This window comes from Lithobates pipiens, unplaced genomic scaffold (genome assembly GCF_037356315.1).
Source record: "Lithobates pipiens isolate NorthernLeopardFrog02 unplaced genomic scaffold, aLitPip1_a1.2 Scaffold_10, whole genome shotgun sequence".
NCBI classification, from domain to species: Eukaryota; Metazoa; Chordata; class Amphibia; order Anura; family Ranidae; genus Lithobates; species Lithobates pipiens.
In genome coordinates, this window is record NW_027507686.1 from 61801381 (window position 1) to 61823470 (window position 22090).

Here is a 22090-nt window from a genome sequence, read left to right on the forward strand (position 1 = left end):
GGGAAGTCCTAATGCATGGGCCCCAGGTGCATGGGGACCCCATCATAATTTTGCCTTACATCCTACTTGCCAACTGTACTGGATTTCCCAGGACAGTCACGCTTTTTACTAAGCTGTCCCAGGATGGCTGTGCTCTGGGCAGCATCCCATAACCTGCATTGTGCCCTCCTAGTCCCAGTATTGTGCCCTCCTGACTCCCCCAGTACCTCCCAGAACCTGTACTGTACCCGCCTGACTCCTCCTATACCATGCCCTTCTGCCCCCCCCCCCCTGTACTATACCCTTGTGTTGATTAGTCTTTGCTGTGTAAACTCTATTTTATTTAAAGTACTAATTGATATATGTTTAATTCTATCAACTACTTATACTTTAATTCATGAGAGTAGGTACGTAAATTGAGGCAGGCTGGTAAGAGCCCCAGAGCAGTACTTTGCCTAGTGGCCCACAATGCTATTAAGACAGCCCTGCCTAACAACTGGACTGATGACAGCAGAAGCCTATCGGTCTGCTACATTCAGTACCTTCCTACACAACCCTGAAGATTGGGGAAACGGTGTTGATTGTCCTGAAGCCAGTGGAGACAGGGGGCATAGACGGGTACTGAGGAGATGCATTAGGCTAAAAGGTAAACGCATATGTGCTTTGAGTTTCCAGGGAGAAGCAACATAGAAATAGAAATGTAAAATTAAATGAAAAATTAAGGTAACAAAAAACACGCTTATCATTAAATATCCCTTTAAGTTTTTTTTTTTTAGGATAAAATATGCTACTTGTCTAGCTGTCTTTGGTTTCAATATCTTTTGAGTTACTGATCCAAAACTAATATGCATCTGGCTCAGAGAAATTAGAAGTCCTTATCAGCATTATTGTTCTGTCAATAGTTGATTTACCAAAACTGGAGAGTGTAAAATCTGGTGCCGCTGTGCATGGTAGCCAATCAGCTTCTAACTTCAGCTTGTTCAATTAAATTTTGACAAAAAAGATTTAAAAAAATGGAAGCTGATTGGTTTCTGTGTAGAGCTGCGCCAGATTTTGCACTCTGCAGTTTTAGTAAAACAGCCCCGAATTTTTTTTTTCTTTAAAACCCATGTCATATATCACCTAATTGTAGATTTAATTCTATTATCATATAACATACCTAACATGGGAGTGTTATCGGAATTGGGCAGCAAGGCATTCAGAATTAGAAGCAGCACGGAGAAACCCAGAACAACGGTGATCTTGAAATCAAGTCTATTTTGGTAATTGTGAATGAACATACTTGCAATATCCAGGAATACCAAGAAACAGGCAGGTATAATGAGGTTTAAAACGTATACAACAGCAACTCTTTTTATATAAATCTATGGGAAAAAAGCATATGGAAACAGCACATGAATATATTGCACATTATCTCAGCAAAAACGTTGCACACAGACACCACCAAAGATTATGCTCTGCTCCTGCTAATATATGGAGCAAACAATGGAGTTAAATTACTAAAGGCAAATAGACTGTGCACTCAGCAAGTGTAGATGCTTCAGGGCTTAGTAAATGAGGTAAAGCTTCACTTTGCAAAAAATTTCCCAATAACGTGCAATTAAAAAACAGCATTTGTGCTTACAGGACTGTGTGATGAAAGTCAGCAGAGCTTCTCCTTGTTTACTAAAATATGGAGCAAATGCCCTTGCAGAGTGCAACAGCACTTGCAATGTGCGCATTCTATTTGTATTTGGCAAATCAACCCCAATGTAATAGAGAGAAATGGGAATTCCAGAGGCAATGTCATAAGTCTCTTTCCAGGATAACCCTAGGATGTGACTATATTTCCATTGTCCTGAAAACATACAGCACATTTTCTCTTAATACTCCACTAGAAAGAGGGGAAAATTTGGTGGGTTTACCAGAAAACGACTTCATATTTTAATTCTTGTAAAATATCCCCATCTTACCTATGCTGACTTGCTGATGACGACCCAGCCAAGGTCAAGGAGTTGGGCAAATGCATCTATTTGCTGGCGTACTTTATGGACTATTATGCCACTTACACACGACCAAACTTTCTGACAGCAAAGGTCCGACGTAATGAATCTGTCTGACATTTTGATAGCGTGTGGGCTTCATTGGACCTTTGCTGTCCAAAAATCAGACGGACTTTAGAAATAGAACCTAGCGGGAAACCTGTTCATCTGTATGCTGGTCTGGCTGACCAAATACGACGCAAGGGCAGCTACAGCACCTGCCCGCAAGAATGTTTCCAGCACAATCCTATCCTATCCCAGCCACTTATGATGGCACAGTCCAGTGAGCATGCCGGGACTGCACCCTCATAAGGGGCGGGGGTCACCGGGTGACATCACCCGGGCGCCCCACCTCATGCCTATATAAGTCGTAGCGCACCGTGCAAACAGCATCAGAAGAAGACCGAAGGGAAGAAGACAGCAGAAAACACCAGGCCACCTCTAGCAAAAGAGCGGCAAAAGAGCAGAAGATAGCGGAGGAGCCCAGGAGAAGAATCGGAGAGCGGGAGAAGAAGTTTTGGAGAGCGGGAGAAGAGGCCGGAGAGCGGGAGAAGAATCGGAGACCGGGAGAGAAGGCCAGAGAGTGGGAGAAGAGGGCGGAGAGAGCGGAGAGTCGGAAGAGACCCCCAAAGACGGAAGAGACCCCCGCAGCTGCCTAATAAACTACTTTAAAAAGCAGTCTAGTGTGTTTTCTATGTACGCTTTTTCCCCCCAGGTGAATAGGGTAGGGGTACGATCTACCCCATACTTGTTCACATAGGGTGGGGGGCGGGATCTGGGGGTCCCCTTATTAAAGGGGGCTCCCGGATTCCGATAAGCCCCCCCACCCGCAGACCCTGACAACCAAAGGCCAGGGTTGTCCGGAAGAGACCCTTGTCGTCATCAACATGGGGACAAGGTGCTTTGGGGTGGGGGGCCCGCAGGGTGCCCCCCTTCCCCAAAGCCCCCAAACCCCCATGTTGAGGGCATGCGGCCTGGTACGGTGCGGCGGGGGGGCTCTCGCTCGTCCCCACCCCCTTTCCTGACCGGCCGGGCTGCATGCTCGGATAAGGGTCTGGCATGGACCTTGGGGGGGGGCCCACGCCGTTTTTTCGGTGTAGGGGCTCCCCTTAAAATCCATACCAAGCGATGGGGCTCGCAAGGTGCCAATATCGCCGATAAAAGCGGTGAGATTGATTTATTTTCTAGTCCCATCATCACGTTCAAAATAAACGGACTTTAGTCCGTTTGTGGGCAAGTCGGAAAGTCCGTCGGGAAGTCCATCGGACCTAGTCTGCTGGAAAGTCCGGTCGTGTGTAGGTGGCATTAGAATGTCTCTTCCCAGCAAAAGCAGGATCTGTACGGTTGTCAATTGGCAGTATTTCGTCAGCTATAGCCCTAAAGTTGGTGTGGTGATGAAGAGAAGCTGAGGGTGTAGGGATCTCTTCCTTGTTGGCTGGTATTTGGCTGCAGACAGTCCATAGGCTCTTCTCCCAGAGACCACTGTAGTATCACTACAGGTACCTAGAGTGTAGCGGTGGGCATCCCCTTTTAAGTCAAGTAACTCAAACAGTTCTGATCTCACTATTGAACGATTACTTTGATCATCTAAGATGGCGTACACCTTAACAGTCTTTTGTGGACGATCCTTGTGGTACACATTCACTAAGCATATTTTGGCACAAAACTTACCACAAAGGTCTTCCCCGCATACTTCAATACATGAAGAAGATATTGCAGGGATTTCAGTCACTTGAGTTGTATTCTCCCCGCTGTTCTTTGAGGGGGGAGGAGAGTTCACAGGTTATAAAGATTTGGGCTCAGATGAATGAAGCACTTGCAGATGGTCATCATGGCCGCACTCCATGCACTTGATAGGAAATTTAGTCTTTAGTGGGATTTTCAGTGGAAGCACAGCATCTTAAACATATCCCAAATGTCTTTAGAAGTTCTTTACGTTCCTGAAATTCATCCACAGTGACTCACCATGTTACCATTACTTACCTCATTAGTCCAGCCTACAGCCCGCCCCTTTTGGCTATTTAAACAGCTTTGCTTATTCCCTCAATGCCCTTGCGTGGTCAACATCTCCAGTGTGCTCCTGTGTATAACTTGGTCTGGCTGACTTCTCTTCTGATTCCTGCTCCTGATTTTTGGCTCCTGACAATGCTGACTTCTGGTTCCATGATCCTTGTTCTTCTGATTACCTGCTCTGGCTTCCAAACCCTGGCTTCCGTTTTTGACTTTGTTCCAGAACTGTTATATTTGCTATTTCAATTAAGGCGAGATTTTAACTGCATTTTTTGTCTGTGACTGGTTTATTGTGCCCGACAATGTGGTACCAAGGACACCCTGCGAGAGATGCAGGGTAGGCTTTCCAGATGCCCACGGTAGCGTGCCCTGTAAGGCCAGTTACTGGAGATTAGTGCCGGGACTTGTTCTGCCACTGAAATTCACCATGGATTCACTGGGATGCCAAAATTGTAATTCCTTCTCAGGATGGTCTCACATACAGTCCCATATAGCCTCATATGTACACACACACAAACACATTCACATACATACATATATGCATACACACTCACATACAGTCCCATACAGCCTCATACACACAAACACATACACATACAGACCCATTCACACACGCATACTTACATACAGATCCACACAGACTCATACACACACGCATACTCACATACAGACCCATACAGCCTCATACACACACTCACATACAGACCCATACACACATGCACACGCACTCACATGCAGACCCATACAGCCTCATACACACACACACATACACTCTCACATACAGACCTATACAGCATCACACGCACACACACTCACACATACAGACCCATACAGCCTCATACACACACACACTCACATGCAGACACACACTCACATACTTCCTCTTCTTGAACTGTGTCGAATGGACCATCCTCACCCCCGGTCATCTCATCTTCTAGTCATTGGAAAGTTGCTGAAATCCTGGGTTTATTTCTGAGTTTCCTGTTCTCTGATCTCCAACAGGTGGGAAGAGTCAGAGTTATTTCTTGCGGCCTTGGTTTAATGACCAGTCCCCACCTCCAGTCACCCCTTTTCCAATCAGCAGCAGGTGAGCGAGGCTCCATGTTTCTTTATCTTCTCTGATGTTTGCCTGCCCACGTTTCTGATTTCTGTTTTCGGGGTGGGCTGTGGTACGCCCGGACTCCTTGGGAGAGGGGGAGGTGGGCATGAGGTTCCCTGGGGATAGGCTCTGGGACTCTAGCCGGATTCACAGGATGCTGGAATTTGCAATCTCGGGGTGGTCCCGACTAATCCGGGACGGTTGGGAGATGTACTTTAATAGCTAGCATGTTTGATCCAGGTCATTAAATCAGAAAATCAAGTTTTGGATAAGAGACAACCAGACAGTTAACAATTTCTGAAGGTCAGAGGGCAACCATCGCTGTATGATTTATTTTTTTCTTCAGTACAAGTTTCCTTTAAATGAAAACTCCAGGAAACAAATGAACTAGTAGTGGTAAATAGTGAAATGTGCATGTGTGCTTGGAAGCTAGGAAATCCACTTGGCTTACATTTATTTGGGTTTTATGAAATCCAATCCAGACAGATTTCTTTTGAACAGGCCTGAACCTCAACAACATATGATTCTGCGCTATGGGCAAGTCTGCTGTGCAGGACAGAGCCTGAATCAGTGGATGCACCGGTATGCTGTTTTTCACATATGTAAATTCAAACTATTATTAGAAAATATACATTTAGCTTGCAGGGCAGCAGTGAGGGCCCCACCATACAATTATTAATCGTGTAAGGGTTGGTAGCCTGATCCCCAACCAGGCTACCAGAAATGGAGGCAGTTTGGACTATTGCGGTACAATAAGAACAATACAATGAATGTTATAACCAGATAATAATAATGAAAGATACAGATGATTTTATTGATGCCAGAAAACCAATCATCATTTACATATTAAAAACATAAGCGCAGTACACATGTATATCATCAGTGAATAGTCAAAATACAACTGTTGATCACAGATATCAGTTTCCTCGACTAGTTTCGCAGACTTATACCGCTTCATCGGGAGGTTATCTGTGATTGGATCAAAAAAGCGAAAAAGTAATCAAAAAAGGAAACAAATATAATAATAATAATGAAATTTTATGAAGCATCCCAATTAAGAAATTTGATTCAAAAAGGTTAAGGCGGGGAAAGAGCGACACAGCTTACCCATGCTCCAAACAGGCGTCAAGCTCACAGTGCTACCACCTGATAAATAGTCCCCCACGGCAACTCGGGGAAGCTATAAAGTGTGATGATTGGGGTCTAGATAATGGAATAAAATGAATAAATAAATAAAATAAAATAAATCAGTATACTATCAGCTTGTCGGGGTAAGACAAGTGAAGTGAATAGATAATGGGGTGATGGTGCAGATAATTGTGAAACCATATAAGTGAATCAAATGGAGGATGGAACAATTGCGCGTGTGTTGGAATGTGTGAAAAAGGGAAACCCAACAAGTCAAAAAGTGGTGGTGAAACTGTGAAAATTAGTGAAATTGGTGAAGGTTGGGAAGGCAACGTGTGGTGAAAAGGGAAAAAAAAAAGAAAGAGTGGAGAGGGGAAGGGGAGGGAGGGGAGGGGAGGGGAGATGGGGACAGGGGGGGACGTGGGTAAGAATAAAAGTGTATGAGTAAGGCAAATGTGAATGAAGTGTGAATAAGGAAAAGCAGGGTATACCTGAGATTATTGTTAATAAAAGTAGAAGGATCCCGGGAGGGGCACACCCAATAGGGGACATGATGCCGGTGTATGACCCCAGTACGTAGTTATAAAGACCACAGGCTCAGGAGGCATAATAAAGCCTATCCACCCATGCCTAAGTCTCCTGTAGAGGAAATAAATAGTAACACTTTTAAATTGGGTTCACGACGCCAGTAGTAATACCTGAAAATACAGGGTGCTATCTGGGAATTTAAGAGAGATATATAAAGTGTGAAAGAAACACTTACTAAAAATTAGCTGGAGCATACCATCCCGGGAACTCACATCTAGATCCACACATCCCAGGCAAACACCTGTTCTATATAGCTCCCAACCCTGTGACGTTTCAACAACGCCATAAGGCGCCGGTGCATGACGCCACAAAGCCAGGCTAACGCACAATGCGCTCGCAAAACAATAGCGCGCACGCATGCGCATCAGCCCCGTGAAGCCCCACGCACAACGCCACAAGGTCAGAGCTCCCACATAGCGCATGCGCGAGATAGTCACGCACACGCACCCCCCTTGCTGCAGCCCGGAGAGCTCCCGGGTGGTGGAGCCCATCCCATTTACGGGGCGGTCTCCTCCCCTTGCACTGGCACTGGCAGGGACTATGTCCCTTTGGCCTTAGTGGCCGATGCGCATGCGTGTGCGCGACTATCTTGCGCATGCGCTATGTGGGAGCTCTGACCTTGTGGCGTTGTGCGTGGGGCTTCGCGGGGCTGATGCGCATGCGTGCGCGCTATTGTTTTGCGCGCGCATTGTGCGTTAGCCTGGCTTTGTGGCGTCATGCACTGGCGCCTTATGGCGCTGTTGAAACGTCACAGGGTTGGGAGCTATATAGAACAGGTGTCTGCCTGGGATGTGTGGATCTAGATGTGAGTTCCCGGGATGGTATGCTCCAGCTAATTTTTAGTAAGTGTTTCTTTCACACTTTATATATCTCTCTTAAATTCCCAGATAGCACCCTGTATTTTCAAGTATTACTACTGGCGTCGTGAACCCAATTTAAAAGTGTTACTATTTATTTCCTCTACAGGAGACTTAGGCATGGGTGGATAGGCTTTATTATGCCTCCTGAGCCTGTGGTCTTTATAACTACTGGGGTCATACACCGGCATCATGTCCCCTATTGGGTGTGCCCCTCCCGGGATCCTTCTACCTTTATTAACAATAATCTCAGGTATACCCTGCTTTTCCTTATTCACTTTACTCCACACTTCATTCACATTTGCCTTACTCATACACTTTTATTCTTACCCACGTCCCCCCCTGTCCCCATCTCCCCTCCCCTTCCCTCCCTACCCTTCCCCTCTCCACTCTTTCTTTTTTTTTCCCTTTTCACCACACTTTGCCTTCCCAACCTTCACCAATTTCACTAATTTTCACCGTTTCACCACCACTTTTTGACTTGTTGGGTTTCCTTTTTTCACACATTCCAACACACGCGCAATTGTTCCATCCTCCATTTGATTCACTTATATGGTTTCACAATTATCTGCACCATCACCCCATTATCTATTCACTTCACTTGTCTTACCCCGACAAGCTGATAGTATACTGATTTATTTTATTTTATTTATTTATTCATTTTATTCCATTATCTAGACCCCAATCATCACATTTTATAGCTTCCCCGAGTTGCCGTGGGGGACTATTTATCAGGTGGTAGCACTGTGAGCTTGATGCCTGTTTGGAGCATGGGTAAGCTGTGTCGCTCTTTCCCCACCTTAACCTTTTTGAATCAAATTTCTTAATTGGGATGCTTCATAAAATTTCATTATTATTATTATATTTGTTTCCTTTTTTGATTACTTTTTCGCTTTTTTGATCCAATCACAGATAACCTCCCGATGAAGCGGTATAAGTCCGCAAAACTAGTCGAGGAAACTGATATCTGTGATCAACAGTTGTATTGTGACTATTCACTGATGATATACATGTGTACTGCGCTTATGTTTTTAATATGTAAATGATGATTGGTTTTCTGGCATCAATAAAATCATCTGTATCTTTCATTATTATTATCTGGTTATAACATTCATTGTATTGTTCTTATTGTACCGCAATAGTCCAAACTGCCTCCATTTCTGGTAGCCTGGTTGGGGATCAGGCTACCAACCCTTACACGATTCGATTTCTGGATGATGGTACAAATTTTATACTTTTCTTTATTAGAGGTCACATTTAATGTTTCATACAATTATTAATGTTGGGCATATGTGTGGCTTTACATTATATACCAGGAAATGGAATAGACACAAAATGTAATGCAAAAGAATATTCTTAATAATTGAAACAGAACATGTACTGTCATTCCTTACACTGTAGACGACTTGGCTGTATTCCACGTCCATAGTTTTATATGTCGTGTTGTACACTGCTACAGACTGCAGCACCCATTCATCTTTAGAGGCAAACACATTTTGTGCATTTTGGTTGACAACTGAAGAGTTGCTTTTTGGCAACATAACAATATCTGAAACTACAAAGAGCGGCACTGCTGCTAGTAATTAATCATTCTAATGAACATTCTTATGCAACTATAGATAAACCAGGAAAAATGTAGATGAAAGTAAAATCACAATATGTTGGCAGTGGTTTTTAGAAAGACACTAATGTCCACACTGTAGATCACATTTATTTCCTTATACATCATACTTCCCAACTTTGTAATTTAAAACACAATTAAACTGTATATGAACAACCAAAACGAAATACACTATTTATTCATTTTTAAACAGGTAAGGACAAAAACATAACTGAATTGAAAGCTCCACAGTGTGCACCATCACCACCACCACCAGTACATATAACTGCACAAATTACCGGAAACAAGTGAGCTCAGTTGCGCCACACTTTCTCAGCAAGTGAAAAGCGTAGGACGGGATAGAGTGCTGACGTCATTGCAGCCACATGGACTATATGCAGCGGCCATACTTGTATGTCCAGGACACTGTCCTGTTTTAATCTTTATCTGTTTAATTTAACATTCAATAAATACTACACTATATACTCCATCTGGCTCCAATTTGATGAGCACTTGTTCCACACATTCAACTACCTGTCGTTTTCAATGGTGTAACATTCTGGTTGGTGACATTACCAGAGGGTAATTTTCTTAAAGGAACCATTCCTAAAGGGTGAATTGCTGTGGCCTGGTTGATTGTACTGAGCTGACTTGCTAACTATATAACTTGTGTAGCCATATGTTCTGGTGAGTGCATTGGATTGGTGATGGCACACACTGTGGAGTTTTAAATTCAACTGTTATGTTTTTTTCCTTAACTGTGTAATATGGTTTCATTAAATACTACAATAAATAAACTCCACTTGGCTCCATCTTGGTGAGTACCTGTTTCACACAAACCTGCCATCCATTCATTGTTTCTAATTGTGTTGCAGCATGCTCCTAAGCCCGATGTAGGCACATGGCATACATGTATGTGATTGTACCTTCAGTATATTATACTGTGGTGGGTCGGCAACTGGTTAAATAGTTATGCAGATCTCATTTTTTTGTGCAAAAAATGTTTAGTGCACACAGTATTGACGTTTGAGCATCAGCGTTTCTGGACGTGTAATTTCAGGCATTTGTGTTACACATATTCATGTGTATTTGCACAAGCAATACATTCCTTATGGCAAAATATATGAAAATATTAAATATTTATGCTTATGTGCACATATTTGCATGTATTTGCGTGTATTTGTGCATACCGGTGCAAACTGCTGACCGGTAAACCATAATTTTACATTTTTCTTTTTACTCAAGAATACGCAGTGCTGGTTTACGCACTTGTGTGTACAGGTACATTATAAACAATGAGCTGCATTTTAGATCAGTAAAAAAAACTAAATAAACGCTGTATTGAGCTTTTTCAAGCTGTAGCCAGGGCCGGATTAAGAGCATCATGTGCTTGGTGCTGAGGATTTTGCTGTGCCTTTTTAGGGGGCACCGTTCTGTGTTTCTAAGAGCCTGTGTTGGCATGAGCCAAAACTCTAAAGGGCACATGTAAACAAGGGAAGCCTGCCATTTGATTGCCAGGTTGCCGTAAGGGCTGTGCATTGGCGTGCACTCCGAGCTGAAAGAGTGCAGCCCTAACACTATGGAAGCCCCACATTTCTGCAAGAGCCCTGCATTGGCGTGCACCAGGCTTCCATTAGGACTGCTCATGCGGCGCCCATTATCAATCCCACCACCCTGCCCAGGCGGTGCATGCGGAATGCAGGGCCCGTCAGGGGAGAACTCTATTGGCCCATTGCTTTTCATGAGCAGTGTGTTCTTTTTGGGTGGCTGGGCCTATATTAAGGTAGGGGCCTGGAGCTGCAGCTCCAATAGCCCCTATCTTAATCCAACCCTGGCTGCAGTGTATGTGGCCTAAAAGGTATGAACACCATAACTGTGCCCTAAAAGATTAAATCCATGTACTTAGAGCAGAACTTATTACAGAAAAAATAAATATCTTCCAATAAAAAAACATGTGATCTGAGCAACAAGCATACCTGTGTAAACATAAGAGCCAAAGGAGAGCCTGCATGTCTGGTTATCAAAAGGGAACTTGAAAATGTCCAAATTGCAGGTGCTGATAATGCGTAGTGGCATTGCATTTGTGATTTTCCCATTGTCATGCAGTAAATAATATGGCATGTGTGGAGATTTATCATCATTTTCTGTCCTATGGGATAAGAAATGTGATTAGCTACAAAGCATAATACAAATATCCCATCATACTGATAATTCCATAGCTCCCAACTGTCCCTGATTTCAAGGGACTGTCCCTGATTTGGAGCAATGTCCCTCATTCCTCCTCATTTGTCCCTCATTTTGGTCTGATCTATATAGATATATATAAAATGCACTTTTTATCTATCAAAAGCTAAAACCTTTCATCTGATTCCTAAATTGCTGCATTTGTAAATGTCAAAAGCCAAAAGTACAATTCTCCTTTAAGGGGGCGTGGCAAGGGGTGTGTCTTCTGACTACATAATTTTGCTGATAGGAGTGCCACATTCCATCTCAAAAAGTTGGGAGGTATGTAGTGCATTTTAACCCAGAATACACTTTATGCACACCTCCTAAATTTCTGAGATCAGATAGCAGGGGCACATTTTAGTGATGTATTTCTAGCTATATGACCACAACACTTTACTCACTTCCATCAAAAGGTGGTAAAATGCCATAGTAATGAAATTCATCTGACAATTGCACAACTCATTTATGGTCACCAGTTGGTTGTGTTACAGCGTCAGACAAAATCCATTACTAAATGGTGAATAGGGATGAGCCGAACACCCCCCGGTTCGGTTCGCACCAGAACTTTCGAACGGACCCCAAATTCGAACGAACTTTAGAACCCCATTGAAGTCTATGGGACTCGAACGTTCGAAATTAAAAGTGCTAATTTTAATGGCTAATATGCAAGATACTGTCCTAAAAAGGGTTTGGGGACCTGGCTCCTGCCCCAGGGGACATGGGTCAATGCCTAAAATGTTTTTAAAAATGTCCGTTTTGGCGGGAGCACTGATTTTAATGACGATTAAAGTGAAAAAAAAAGTGAAATATTCCTTTAAATATGGTGCCTGGGGGGTGTCTGTAGTATGCCTGTGCCACGTGTTTCCCGTGTTTAGAACAGTCCCTGCACAAAATGACATTAAGCGGAAATAACACCATTTAAAACTGCTTGCGGTTTTAATGTTATATCTGGTTCCTGCAATATGGTTGAAAATCATTGAGAAAAATGGCATGGGTAGCCCTCCCTGCCCATTACCAGCCTATTTGGGTCTTGTACGCATATTAAGGGGAACCCTGTACCCATATTAAAAAAAGGAAATGCGTGTGGCCCCCAGGCCCTATATACTCAGAACAGCAGTATACAGGCGGTGCAAACAAGACAGGGACTGTGTAGGTTTGTTGTGTTAAGTTGAATCTGTTTGTAATTTTCAACTGGTACATTTTTAAAGTGTAGCTCCAGTCAAAAAAAACGATTTTTAAGCTTTTTGGAAAACATAGGGAAGGGTTATCACCCCTGTATAATTTGTTTTGTCATCCATCTTTTTTCATCTCACTTGCTGTTGTCTCCTTCCATTTGCAAGTAGGAGATGTTTGTAAATTGTATGTTTGAAAGTAGGGGCCTGCCCTATATGCTCTGCAGAAATGGCGGAACAAGGTGTTGGTTTTGCCACAACATTGTAAGCCCTCAACATGACTCTTGGTGGGCGCTGGAGTGCCCTGCTGTGAACGATTATATCAAGAATTGTAATTACATGCCATTGTTGAACAGTGGTAGAAAAATTGACCTTTGGTGGTTGTGGTGCTGGTGCCACAACACTATAAGTCCTCACCGTTACTCTGGGTGGGCACAGGAAGGGGCCCTCCTGTGAAATATTATATCAAGAATTGTAATTACATGTCCCTGTTAAACAGGGGCAGAAAAATTTGGCCTTAGGCACTGCTGCTGGTGCCACCACACTGCAACCTCTCCCATATACTCTAGTTTTATTGCAGGAATTAGCCCTGCTGCAAAGCATTGCATCAAAAATTGTAATTAAACGCCCCTGTTAAACAAGGGCAGAAAAATTGGGCCTTAGGCACTGGTTCTGGTGCCACCACACTGCAACCTCTCCCATATACTCTTGTTTTATTGCAGGAATTAGCCCTGCTGCAAAGCATTGCATCAAAAATTGTACTTAAACGCCCCTGTTAAACAGGGGCAGAAAAATTGGGCTGATGGCATCAACCAGAACCAGAAATGTTCTTCCAACATATCAGCGGAGGAGGAAGAGGATAGACAATCAACATAACAGGACAGTCACTCAGTATCAGCATAGGCAGTCTTGAAGGGATGTGATATTTCAAAAAAAATTATTCTGTTACATCAGCTTCAGGTGCTTGGTAGCTGTGGGTGATCCAAGACTGATTCATCTTGATGAAGGTCAGTCGATCAACTGATTCGGTGGACAGGCGCACCCTGTGATCGGTAACAAAGCCACCAGCAGCACTGAAGGTGCGTTCCGAAAGAACGCTGGATGCAGGACAGGCCAGTAGCTCAATTGCATACTGTGCAAGCTCTGGCCAGTGATCCATCCTCAAGACCCAGTAAGCCAGAGGATTTTCAGTGGGAAAGGTGTCCAAGTCTGACCTTGCCCCTAGGTATTCCTGCACCATGTAAATCAGACGCTGGCGATGGGTGCTGGAACCGATCATACCTTGGGACTGTGGACTAAAAAATTGTCTGAAAGCATCAGTCAGACGGCCACCTTCTCCACCGCTCCTTCTGACCGATGCCTCAGCAACACGTTGTCCAGGACCAGGAGTTTGTAACCTCCCAGTCTCTGGGAACGCGTTGCACAGACCTTTCTGCAAGGCCTCCCGGAGATGTCTCATCCTCTGCTCCCTCTGCGATGGCAAGATAAGGTCGACAACCTTACCCTTGTACCGTGGATCAAGGAGAGTGGCCAGCCAGTAATGGTCCCTCTCCTTGATCCGAAGAATACGAGGATCCTTCCGCAGGCTTTGCAGGATCAGGGAGGCCATGCAGCGTAGGTTAGCTGAGGCATTCGGTCCGGAGTCCTCTGGGTCACTAAGGACAACATGATCCGCAGCTACCTCCTCCCAGCCACGTACAAGTCCACGTGTTTCTTGGGACTGTAAATCATCCCTACAAGACTGCTGCTGCTGCTGCTGCTGCTGCTGATGCTGAGTGCCAGCCTCCACCTCCATGCTGACACAATCATCCCCCTCCTCCTCTTCCTCCTCCTCATCCTCTTCCTGTGTGATGGGTGGCATAGCAGGAACACTGTCTGGATAAAGGGGGCCTTGAGAGGCAAGGAAGTCCTCCTCTTCCTGCCTCTGTTCTGCCTCAAGTGCCCTGTCCATTATTCCACGTATGCTCCAAGAGGTGGACAAGAGGTACAGTGTCACTGATGCATGCACTGTCACTGCTCACCATCCTTGTGGCCTCCTCAAACGGTGACAGGACAGTGCATGCATCCCTGATCATGCCCCACTGGCGTGGTGAGAAAAAACCGAGCTTCCCTGACCCTGTCCTGGTGACGTAGTCGCACAGGTACTCATTGATGGCCCTCTGCTGCGTGTGCAGCCGCTGCAGCATGACCACCGTTGAGTTCCATCTGGTGGGCATGTCACATATAAGGCGGTTCTTGGGCAGGTTCAACTCCTTTTGGAGCTCAGCCAGCCGAGCACAGGCATTAAATGATCGGCGGAAATGCACACAGACTTTCCTGGCCTGCTTCAGGACATCCTGTAAGCCGGGGTACCTGCCCAAGAACAGCTGCACCACCAGGTTAAGGACGTGAGCTACACAGGGCACATGGGTCAGTTGTCCCTGTCGGAGGGCGGAGAGGAGGTTGGTGCCATTGTCACAAACCACCATTCCTGGCCTAAGCTGGCGTGGCGTCAACCACCTCTTGGCCTGCCCCTGCAGAGCTGACAAAACATCCGCCCCAGTGTGGCTCCTGTCCCCCAAACAAACCAGCGCAAGTACGGCATGGCATCATTTTGCCTGCGTACTTGCGTAGCCCCTGGAACGCCTACGAAGCACCGCTGGTTCTGAGGACAGAGCACTGGAAGAGGCCATGGAGGAAGAAGAAGAGGAGGGGGTGGAGGAGAGAGGTGTGTCACAACCAATAGTAGCATTTTGGAGGCGTGGTGGCGGAACAACCTCCAACACTACTGCACCTTGTCCTGCATCCTTCCCAGCTGCCAGAAGAGTGACCCAATGGGCCGTGAAAGACAGGTAACGTCCCTGTCCATGCCTGCTGGACCATGAGTCAGTGGTAATATGCACCTTACCGCTGACCGCCCTGTCCAGCGAGGCAAGGACATTGCCTTCCACATGCCGGTAGAGAGCCGGAATCGCCTTCCGTGAGAAAAAGTGGCGTTTGGGGACCTGCCACTGAGGAACCGCACATTGTACAAACTCACGGAAGGGGGCCGAGTCTACCAACTGAAAAGGCAGCAGTTGAAGTGCTAGCAATTTAGCCAAGCTAGCATTCAACCGCTGGGCATGTGGATGGCTGGGAGTGAACTTCTTTCGCCGGTCCAGCAGCTGGGGCAGGGACATTTGCCTGCTATAATCGGACGTGGGTGTACCGCTAGCAGAGTTCCCGGAAGCACTTGGCTGTGACACACCTAATTCTACACCTTCTTTCCTCTCAGAGCAGGTTTCAGAGAGGACTGAAGGTCTAGTGGGGTTGGAGATGCCAGCTGATGAGGAGCAAGGAGAGGTCCGCTTTGTTCTTTGGTGTGGGTCTTTGAGGTACGCTTGCCAACGAGCTGCATGGCAGGTCAACATATGTCTGGTCAAGCATGTGGTGCCCAAGCGGCTGATGTTTTGGCCACGCGAGATACGCTTGAGACATATGTTGCAAATAGCAGCGGTGCGATCTGATGCACTCGTCTCAAAAAAGGCCCACACCAAAGAACTTTTAGAATAACGCGCAGAGGCAGCGCCCTGCACAGGCGGAGCTCTGCGGTGTGATTCAGTCGGTGTGCTGCCCCTAAGCTGGCCCCCGAAGGGCATCCTGCCTCGTTGGACATGTGCCTCCTCCTCCTCCTCCTCCTCCTCCTCCTCTCTCCTTCCAGGCACCCACGTGGAGTCAGTGCCCTCATCATCCCCTCCCTCTTCATCGCTGTAGCAAACCTGGCAGTATGCTGCAGCTTGTGGAACATGACTGCCAGATTGCTGTCCTTCTTGAGCATCCCCTCTCTCTGCGCTCACGCTACTGCCTTCCTCTAGCTGAGTGTCATCATCAGAGCCCACAAAACACTGGGCATCCTCCTAGAGTATGTACCCAACACTGTGCTCAAAGAGTTCAGGAGACTCCTCAGGAGGACGTGGTGGGTCTAGGGAAGGAGTCACTGATGATGACATTGAGAGGAGGGAAGACGATGCGTTGGCAGCTGCTTTGCTAGTACCCTGAGACTGGGTGAGAGAAGATGAGGAGGATGAAGAGGGCTTGGTCATCCACTCTACCAAGTCGTTGGCATGTTGCGGCTCAACATGTCCAGCTGCCGAAAAGAAGGACAAGCGTGTTCCATGGCCACGTGCTGATGACAATGCACCGCGTCCACGACCAGCACTGTTGTCATTAGACACAGAGCCTGCTTGCCCTCTTTTATCGGCTCGTGCCTGTCTGCCTCTCCTTGCTGGCCTTCCAGACATGGTCATGGCCTGAAGGGAGTTGGGTAAAAAAGCAGTTGGGTAGTGTATATTGTGCTAGAGGCACACAACACCCACTAACTCCTGCAGATGCCTTTATTATAGAACACCAGGGATAAAGGGGTATATACAGATGTATACTGTGCTGTGCTGGAGGCACACACAACTTCCAATAACTCCTGCAGATGGCAAGTGGTCTCAAATAGAGAAGAGCTATGTAGGTGGATATAGCGGTATGTACTGGGTACAGAGCATGCAGACAGCACACACTAGCTCCTAACACTACTGACGGCAAGCTCTATTATAAAATGATAGATCACTAGCTATATAGGTGAGGTGAATATAGCGGTGTATACTGCGGTCAGGGCACGCAGACAACAACCACTACACAACAGCAAGATCGAAAATCGTCCGAAAACGATTGGTGTGTACTGTGTTGAAGGTACACAGAACACCCACTAACTCCTGCAGATGCCTTTATTATAGAACACCAGAGATAAAGGGGTATATACAGATGTATACTGTGCTGTGCTGGAGGCACACACAACTTCCAATAACTCCTGCAGATGGCAAGTGGGCTCAAATAGAGAACAGCTATGTAGGTGGATATAGCGGTATGTACTGGGTACAGAGCACGCAGACAGCACGCACTAGCTCCTAACACTACTGACTGCAAGCTCTATTATAAAAGATAGATCACTAGCTATATAGGTGAGGTGAATATAGTGGTGTATACTGCGGTCAGGGCACGCAGACAACAACCACTACACAACAGCAAGATCGAAAATCAGCCAAAAACGATCGGTGTGTACTGTGTTGAAGGTACACAGAACACCCACTGCTTCAGACGCCAACACACTACACAAGGCCGCCACGCTGGCGGCCTTATATAGTGTGGGGCGTGCACTACACAGCCTGAGCTATGATTGGCCACAGGCATCCTGCCTGTGGCCAATCATGGCTCTCCTCGCTGCTGGCGCTGCGATTGGCCAAGCATGCGGGGTCACAGTGCATGCTTGGCCAATCATGAGCCAGCAATGCACTGCGCCATCGCAGTGCATTGTGGGCCATGAGCGCCACACGAATTTGGCACGAACGGACCAAAATGTTCGGACTTCGCCGAACGGACGAACAGTCGATGTTCGAGTCGAACGTATGTTCGACTCGAACACGAAGCTCATCCCTAATGGTGAATAATAAATTCAGCAGTAAGAAAATAGCAGTCAGTGCAGTCAACATATAGCAGTGATGAGAGCAGGAGCATCGGGGTGGGGTGGCTAGGGGGGGCTGAAGCCCCGAAAGTGACCCCAAAAAGCCCAGAGTCTCGGCCATTTATTTTAAAATGATTAGCCCCGAGTCTGCCTGGTCACATGGGCGGAGTGTGCATCTGTCCTCACGTCCCACACAAGATCCCGCCTGCTGCCCATGATCCCAGGATTGACGGTCTAACATAGGCGTTGCGCTGTCATGAAGGACAGATCAGTGTGGCCGAGTGCTGGCGAGTCCTGCCGAGTGTGGCTGAGTCCTGCTGAGTGTGGCCGAGTCCTGCTGAGTGCCATAGCAGGTCCCGTTTTCTGGAGCCTGCAATGCCTATGATGGACATCCCACTGGTCCAATGCCGGAAACCGCATGACGCGTGACGTCCATCATAGGCGATACAGGCTCCAGAAGGCGGAAATCACAATGCGACCGCCGCGCCACATCCCCGCTTGGCGCTCGGGCGGCTCTCCTCTCCACTCCTCCTCTGAAGACTGACTGATTGCCTGCTGTGACACCACACACCACGGCTGAGCTTAGGTAGGTCAGACAGCGTATGTAAATGTCAGTGTATGTAAGTCAAGCAGGTCAGTGTAGGTAGGTCGGTGTATGTAGTTCAGTGTAAGTAGGTCACTGTATGTAGTTCAGTGTAGGTAGGTCAGTGTAGGTAGGTCACTACCGTCAGTGTATGTAGGTCATGTAGGTCAGTGTATGTAGGTCACTACCGTCAGTGTATTTAGGTCAGGTAGGTCAGTGTATGTAGGTCAGGTAGGTCAGTGTATGTAGGTCAGGTAGGTTACGGCCCGGCCAAAAAAAAAAGCCAGAAGCAGATACAACAACCCCCCCCCCCCCCGTTTCCAGCCTTTGACTTCGGGCTGAAGCCCCTGGTCCATAGATCACACCCAGTTACCAGGTCTCAGACTTTGCCGCCAGATGTAAAGGAAGGGGAAGCAGCGAGGAGGAAAATGTTTATATGGACTGGTTGTGGCCATCTACACTGTCAGACTGCCATGCCTCCTTCTTTTAGTGAAACAGATACTGGAACCCTAAGGCCTGAGGCTCCAGAATTTATACCCCAGAATCACTTCCTGGAAATTCAAGAAGACCCCCCCTCAATTTACCTGACTGCAGAAGACACAGAGACTACTCAACAGAACCAGATGGTTATGGGCTCATTTTACTCAATGGACTACAGGTCCGAGGAGGGCTTGGGAGTGGGTAGGAGAAAGACGCAACATCTTTCCAACCTGCTTGTGGAATTGCACAGTCTTTTGCTGAGGAGACACAAGGGTGAATACACCTTGAGAGCTGGACCTTCTTGCAGTTGAGCTGGGGCTGCAAGAGTGTCATTGCAAGACCACGGCGAGAGAGAGAGCACTAAAGAGTGTAGGACTGCACCATCACCACAAGAGTTCCACACTGCACTCCCATTAAGTGGTAGGTAAGTCCAGAGCACAGAGCTGGTCTGGTGAGGGGGCCTTGCGGCTATGAGCTATTGATGCTAGAGAGACTGAGCCTTTCGTAAGTTAACACATAGCTGTCCCATAGCCCATAGCCCCATCACTGTCTGCAGACCTTTCTGTGACCGATCTCATGTGTACCAACAGCATAACTTTTCCCCAATGTTAGCAGGCTGAAGACTTGGGATCAAAGACAGACTATTTACAGTTGCTTTCTAGACACTGTTTCTATTTGCTTAGTTTAGAGTTACCATGCAGAAGGTATTACATATGACTTAGTTACACCTTTTGGGTACACCCTAAGCAGCTGCAATATTACTATTTTCCACACAACTGATTTACATGTTCTCTGATTATTACTTACCTTGCTGCACATGTTAACACCAGTCTAGTGGTACAGAACTCTATTTCAAGTAGCTCTGGCCTAGTAACCCTACTGTATAGCACACTGTGTCTATAATTCACCTCCTGTATGTTCATTGATGCTCAAGCCTCTACACTTCAGCCCAGTGGCGGTGCGTCCATAAGGGCGCATGGGCACCGCCCCCTCTCTCCAGCCACCCCCTTTATGACCAATCGATAGATTCATGCATTGCATGAATCTATCCATGGCCGCCACCGCCACTCCCTATTCAGGCTCCCGGCCCCTTTTCAGGAGCTGGGCGCCTGAATTACAGCGGCCGGGGTGTTTTTGAAGCACCTGATTAGAGTCATACGCTCTAATAGGCTTCAAAAAACGTGACCTGCGAGCACCATGCTTGGCGCTCGCAGTTTACCCAGGCGTGTTATGAATATTTGCTTTCCTAACACCGAACCCTCTCTCCACCAATCAGGTGCTCGGGTCTGTTACCTGTCACCTGATTGGCTGAAACGACAGGAGCTGTGATTGGATGCCTGACGGGAGGAGACAAATTGAGGACACCGCTCAGAGAACACCGTTCGCCGTTGTCACCTGCTGCCCCACCAAGACAGGGTAAGCGCCAGGCAGACAGGGTCACAGTGGTGGCATTTGCTGGGCACAGTGGCAGTATTGAATGGACGGAGTGGCAGCATTTGATGGGTACAGTGGCAGAATTCGATAGGCACAGTAGCAACGTTCAATGGGAACATTGGCAGCATTCAATGGGAACAGTGGCAGCATTTGATGGGCACAGTGGCATTGTTTGATGGGCACAGTGGCTGCGTTTGATGGGAACAGTGGCTGCATTTGATGAGCACAGTGGCTGCAATTGATGGTCACAGTGGCTGCGTTTGATGGCACAGTGGCTGCAACTGATGTTTTTTTTTCATTATTTTTCAGTTTGTTTGTGCCCTCCCAAAATCCCAAAAATTTTGAGCACCAGCTGCCATTGGAATCCAGGTTAACAAGTGGCTCCTTCGGGGGTGGGGCTGTAAACCAATAAAGTTCAGGTACCCTGCAGACACTGGCTGTCTTTGGTCTTTTTCTTTTTCATGGAATTATACAGAGAATGCTATGTTTTGTTCAATAAATTCAAGGCATTTTCTGATTGGATGAAGTGGAGGTCGTGACTTCATCCACCCCTTCTCTCCCCCTTGTCCATTCAGAGAATGTTTATATTAATTGAAAACAATACAAAAAGGTTCTCTGAATGGCAGCGGGGCAAGGTGAGCGACCCCATTTGTTCAGTGGTTCAGTGTATGGAGGGAAAGCCACTGGAGCAGCACCTGAAAGATCACAACTATCACTGTGTGAAGTATGGACTACTACAATAATTTTCAACATCCACAGTGGCCCTTCTGGATATCAGATATGGATACTTATATCAAGCCAATTATGGAGAAAAGATCATGCTGGAGTTCCACTTAAAAAAAAAAGACATCATTTATTAAAGTACCAATCTTCAGATCTTACATTTTTCAAGGCAAATGCCAATTTTGGACACACTGGGGATTATTTACTATAGTGCGAATGCATGGTTGCAAAATTGCTAAAACTGGGCACATTTATGTGAAAATGGAATTCACTATAGCACTTGGGAAAAAGTAGTCACAAAACTGAATTCACTATAGATCACAGACAAAAGAGACTGTCTAAATCAGTGGTCGTGATAGAAGCACAGGAATTACACATGGAAATAATGTTTAGAGCATGATACGATAGCCTAAATGGTCCTTAAAGTGGTGTTTTTTTAACTCACGTCTAAATGCCTGTTGCTAGGGGGTCCCTCGTATTCTGCCTCCTTCAGTGCCTGGGCTGGTGACATTACTTCCCCTCGGTGCAGGAAGGGCTCAGCTCTGCACCCTCTCTCCTGTCAGTCACCTGGGACACGTGACAGGTACCCAGATGACTGCGCTGCCGAGCGAGGGGGGGATTGAGCGGGGCTTCGTTCCCCAGCATCGCTGGACCCTGGGACAGATAAGTGTCAGATTATTAAAAGTCAGCAGCTGAAGTATTTGTAGCTGCTGACTTTAATTT

The 22090-nt window shown here is 46.4% G+C and overlaps 1 protein-coding gene across 1 annotated transcript in view; it reads right to left on the reverse strand.

The window, feature by feature from the left end:
* Nucleotides 1–22090, reverse strand: part of LOC143931180 (5-hydroxytryptamine receptor 3A-like) — a 95621-nt gene that overhangs the window by 21831 nt on the left and 51700 nt on the right. The window contains exons 5-7 of the mRNA XM_077455743.1: nucleotides 11259–11431; nucleotides 9077–9237; nucleotides 1139–1343 (exon numbers count right to left, since the gene is read on the reverse strand). Coding sequence (XP_077311869.1) covers nucleotides 1139–1343; nucleotides 9077–9237; nucleotides 11259–11431 — 539 coding nt within the window. The remainder of the gene's footprint in view (nucleotides 1–1138; nucleotides 1344–9076; nucleotides 9238–11258; nucleotides 11432–22090) is intronic.